Raw genomic sequence first — 5,245 nt, forward strand, 5'->3', positions numbered from 1 at the left:
CTCACTACAGTTTCTATCTGCTATTTGTTACCAAAACAGATTTAAAGTCTTTTACCATTCTCCTGGCCTTGACAGCCCTGTGGCAGCCACAGCTTTGGGTTGTTTTCTTGTTTTGTTTTATGTTTGTATTATTTTATTAAAAAACAACAATTTAAATCCTGTAACACAATAAGTTATCTTAAGGATTAAATACTAAATTCCAAAATTAAACACTAGTTTCTTTCTGTTTGGCAAAAGTATTTTATTTTTACAATCCCAAAACAACACCAATTTATTCTAAAACGAAGATTGTACACACCAGGAGTGTTCTTTAGCAAATTTGACTAACTTTTTCATAGTCAAAAGATCTTACTTAAATAACCTTTTGCTGATTATTTACAGACACTTCCAAAGAAACCAAGATTTTTCTTTTCATAACACCTTCTTCTAACAGTTGTACGTAGTTTTACTGCTTAATTTCCTCCAATAACTACAGAGTTAACCTTTAACTTGTTTTCTTTTAACTTGCTCAAACTGGGGTTGCCTGCTTGCTTGGGCCCGATCCTTTTTTCTTGCTGCATTATTTCTTCTCATGGGCACAGACATTGTTTCGCTACCAATTTAGCAAGGAAGGTGGGCTTTTTGACTAACTCCCCTTTGATCTATTTAGACACACATTACATCTAGATGCATCTTGTCTAATAATTAACGTTTTCTCTATGTCCGGACTTAATACAATCTTCTCTTGAGGCGATACAAACTGCTCAGCACTGGTGCATTGCGAGAAAGGACAGTAGCAGGGCTACAGACAACGGGAAAGGTAGGGAGAACAACTGCATGAACAGCACGGTAAAATTCCTTCCTCGGTCTAGTTTGAGAGAGGGATCCACTGCACTTGGGGAAGTGGACTTGCTGGGTTTAGGCAAATTTCAGCCAGTTGGGCAGATCCAATGTGCCCAACCTGGTTGGCATGATCGGCTCACAAGGCCCACAGGGAGGGAGAGACCTTAACCAGCAGTTCCTGTTGCAACAAGGAAGGGCTGGGCTTGGTCTTCTCCTTTAGAGTGTCCTTCTGAAAAACTGCCAGGACCTCACTGTGAGCAGGATCAGGCACATCCAGAGACACACCATTTGAGGTACAACAGATTGTGCAATTTAACTGACACAGCAAATCTTTTCCCAAAAGATCATCAAGTGAACAAGAACTGAGGAGGGAAGCATAATAGTTAGACAGAGGACCAACAACAATGGTCAGAGGTGAAGAGGGGGGTGGGGCACAAGAACGTTGCCCACTGATGCCACTTGTGGAGTGGGCAGGGTGGTAGCCACATTCACTTCATGAGTTGGTTTAAGTTTGCCCAGGTGCTGTTATAACAGGGCATGACACTGTTTGAGGGTTACATGTAGGGCTTTTAATCCTTAGGGCACTTGATATTCTTTACCCTTGGGGCCGGTGGGGGCTGGGCAGCAGCTCTCTGCCTAGTTCCTAGGACCATCATTTGAGTATATGTACGTGGCAGGAGTGCCCTTCTCTGACATGGGAATCTGCTTAGATTCCCTCTTGCCCACATTATGGATACCTGGCAAACAGTCACAACCCAGCTGACAGGCATCCTCAAAGGGCAAAATGTAAAACACTTAACAGACAGGCTAGCACGGTGGACAAAACGCACAACAAAACACACCACATTTACCGTGTGCCCTTTCACCTCCTGTCACCATCAGTCAGGGTGTAACTCTCAATCATTCCAGCATTCACACCTACAGGCTTTTAGCTCCATTTACTGGCAGCTAGTTTTTCAGCCCCTCCACTGTCTGCCTATTGCTGACAGGAGCCTTGGTCAACCTTATTTTTAGGACCACTCCGGGATCACTCACTTTCCCGGGGTCCATAGTGGCTCCTACCTCGGGATGGGGTTCCAGCCCTGAACCTATGACAAGCACAAAATAACCTTCACAACACAGGAATTGGAAAGGATTTATCTCTTTTAATTGTGCGGTACCATTTTTTCTGTTTCTTTATACTGATTAAAATACACATCAAATTGCCTCTGAGGCACGGCGTTGGCAAGAAGTGCGCCCCGCAGGAAACAATCTTGTCAAGGTCGAAACTCCCTTCCAGGGGGAACTGCAGTTTTGGATTGTCTCTGGTGTACCAATTCTATTTCTTTAAGTATTTACTTGTTGACTGGCCATAATTCGTATACATATAAGCAGCAGGCGTGCCTTTAGGTGGGACCGGAATGCCCTTTGGCTCTCTGACCCCCATTCTTATTTCAGCTCGTTTTCGCTCACACACTAGGAATGCCTATTTCAGATTGCCCTGACTGTCTACACCTTGGTCAGAGTGATCTTGGACCCGCCGATGGTTCCATGACTATCCATATCCATGTTAAGATGCTAGGACCCATCGGTGGCTTCAGCCGGCCCTTGGCAGGGGAGGGGAAAGGGAAGAGGTTAGGGTGAAAGGTGCGGTCCCCGCACACCCTCTTCTGGCAAAGAGCATCGACCCGTCTTCTAGAGACCGGTGTCAGCTATCCTCGTATCTCAGGGATGGTGGGCGGATTACTGGGACTCACCCTCTCTCCGAGCAGGGCAGGGAGCCCAAGACTCCAAGTGGGAGAATGGCAAAGGGCTTTGGGAAAGAGGATAGGGTCACACATGCACCTAGATCTGGACAGGCCTCTCGTCGGACATGCCAGTCAAGGTCCTCACAATCTCTCCAAGCATGGTTGTGAGGCTTGCTTTCGAGACACTTCCAGTCACAAACTGTTAGGCTTCGCAGGAGGCTCGGGGCATTTTCCCACAACTGGCATTCACACTGGCCTCATGACCGTCACTCACGTACAGGCACGTTCTTGACACAGCTGTCAGGGCAGAAAACAGCATCCGGCCATCCAAGGCCAGATCAAATCTACAGACCGACAGGAGCTGGTCCAAGGCCTACCGAGTCACACCCAGTGACTCTTCCCCGGGGAACAAACTGAGATCCAGCTGACCAAACCTGGTCCAGCTGACCTAGAAAACTGAGATCCGGCTCACCAAACCTAGTCCAGCTGACCTGGAAAAATCTGGATTAAACAGAACCTATTTAAAGGGCATCTGGCGTGTCTGATGGAAAAAAAGAGTTTAGATCCAGCTTATAACTCACCCAAATCCTGAGCCTACAGATCAGTCCTTCACCAACAACCCACAATAGAGATTTCTAAGGTCTCTTACCTCTCAGATGGGCGCAGGGTTTGGTGGGAAACTGCCCGCGGTCTTCTGATTTGGGGAAGTCATCTGTGGATCCCAGACGAGCCCCAATCCAAATATCTGTATATCAAAATCAACCATGCTGTCAATTTTCCACAACAGGACGCAGGTCTTGGCTACGGAATGGGGGACAAAGGCCAGCAAAGCTGTGACCCTGAGAAGGATTCAGGAGTTCTCATATCTTTGTGGGGGGTGCCTTAGCCAAACACAAGTTATTGGGCTGAATACAGAGGTGATGAGTTGAAATTCTAGGGCTTGTTTAAACACTGAATCACCATGTTTGCATTGGGATGGTGTTGGGGGGTGTTTCCTGCCCGAGCCATGTCCTCTTAGGGTGGATCTCCAGGTCAAGGAATCCCATGATGACACAGTAAAAGCCACCCCTGCTCGGGTTCTGGGCTCTGCGGAGGAGGGCCTTGAAATTTCTGTGCTGTCTCCCTGAGGAGACTTTTTTCTGACTTCCATGTTGACCCCAAAGTGTGCTCCTTTGCCAATGAAGAAACTGAGGAGGAAAGAAACTCTCCCAAGATGACACAGCAGGTCAGTGCCAGAATGAACACTAAAGCTCCCATCTCCCAGTATGCAGCACAGTGCACTTCCCCTGGCTGTATGGCATGTCCACCTCAGCTGCTGCTTTCCTTGGCCATGGAGAGTGCAACTCAGATGCAGCTTGTCACAGAGGAGCACACACCGTGCTCTTGCTCTCACCACGTGATTTTACCTTTTTGCTTTCTTGTTTTGCTGTTTCCTTTCAACTTAGAAAAGACTCACTCAGTCTGGCTGTTTTCTGTGGCAGGGCGCTGTGCTGTTGCAGACGTGTGCCCACGATAATAGAGAGACAAACTAGGAGAGGAAATAGCTTTCATGGGACCCAAATTCTGTTGACAGGAGAGACCAGTTTTCGACCTTATGCAGCGGAAGTACATAATAAAAACATCCCTATAGTTCAAATGAAAACTTGGGTTTAATTTCCAAGTCCCAAAGCATTTTCTATGTACTGCTTTAGCTCAGCACGGAGCTTCTCCTGCATCACCGATGAAACACATAGATCACCCGTTTCAGGATCTCTTTTCTGGTCACCCCATAAACGATGGGGTTTAACATGGGGGGAATGAGTACATAGAGGTTGGCCAGTAGGATGAGACTATAACTTGGGATGATGTGCCCAAATCGGTGTGCAAAATAGGAGAAAACAGATGAGATGTAGAACATCAGCATGACACAGAGGTGAGAGCTACAGGTCCGGAGAGCCTTGAGCCGGGCGTCCTTGGAGTGGAGCATGAAGACAGCCCTGAGGATCAGCCCATAAGACACAGCAATGAGCACAGAATCCAAACCAATTACTAATATAGCCACAGCTACACCATACCAGACTCTGACTGGGACGTCGTTGCAGGCCACCCGGGCTATGGCCATGTCACAATAGGTGTGAGGCAAGAGGTTGGTTCTGCAGAAATTCAGCTGCTTCAGGACAAAAATGACAGGGAAAATGAAACAGAAACTTCTTGTGACAACTGCCAGCCCCATCTTCCCTATCACAGACTTCGTTAGTATCATGGTGTATCTCAGGGGGTCGCAGATGGCAATGTACCGATCAAACGCCATGGCCAGCAGGATGGCAGACTCAGCAATAAAACTGACATGGATGAAGAACATCTGGGTCAGGCAGGCAGCAAAAGAAATTTCCCCCGCCCTAAACCAGAATACAGCCAGCATCTTGGGCACTGCCGTGGTAGATAACAGCAGATCAGCAGCAGCCAACATGGACACGAATAGATACATGGGCTCATGGAGACTCCGTTCTGTTAGTATGATGAATAGTAGGAGAGAGTTCCCAAAAAGTGTCACACTGTACATCAGACAGAACGGGATGGCGATCCAGAATTGAGACTCTTCCGTACCAGGGATGCCGGTCAGGATGTAGGTCATGGGGACAAAAAAGGTGTGATTGTCAGCTGGCATCATGCACCATCACTTGGATCTTCTATTCAATTTCCAGGAACTAACAGCA

The 5,245-nt window shown here is 47.3% G+C and overlaps 1 protein-coding gene across 1 annotated transcript; it reads right to left on the minus strand.

Annotated features, from left to right (window-relative positions):
- Nucleotides 1-4,263: 4,263 nt before the first annotated feature.
- Nucleotides 4,264-4,890, minus strand: LOC127044337 (olfactory receptor 52B2-like). Its single transcript, XM_050939062.1, has one exon. It carries the CDS (start codon nucleotides 4,888-4,890, stop codon nucleotides 4,264-4,266), a length of 627 nt encoding a protein of 208 aa, XP_050795019.1.
- Between the last annotated feature and the right edge of the window lie 355 nt (nucleotides 4,891-5,245).

The sequence above is a fragment of the Gopherus flavomarginatus genome, chromosome 1 (genome assembly GCF_025201925.1).
Source record: "Gopherus flavomarginatus isolate rGopFla2 chromosome 1, rGopFla2.mat.asm, whole genome shotgun sequence".
Lineage (NCBI taxonomy): Eukaryota > Metazoa > Chordata > Testudines > Testudinidae > Gopherus > Gopherus flavomarginatus.

Bases quoted from the DNA above. Each gene is read 5' to 3' on its own strand.
- LOC127044337 (XM_050939062.1), bottom strand. From the start codon at position 4,890: ATGTTCTTCATCCATGTCAGTTTTATTGCTGAGTCTGCCATCCTGCTG.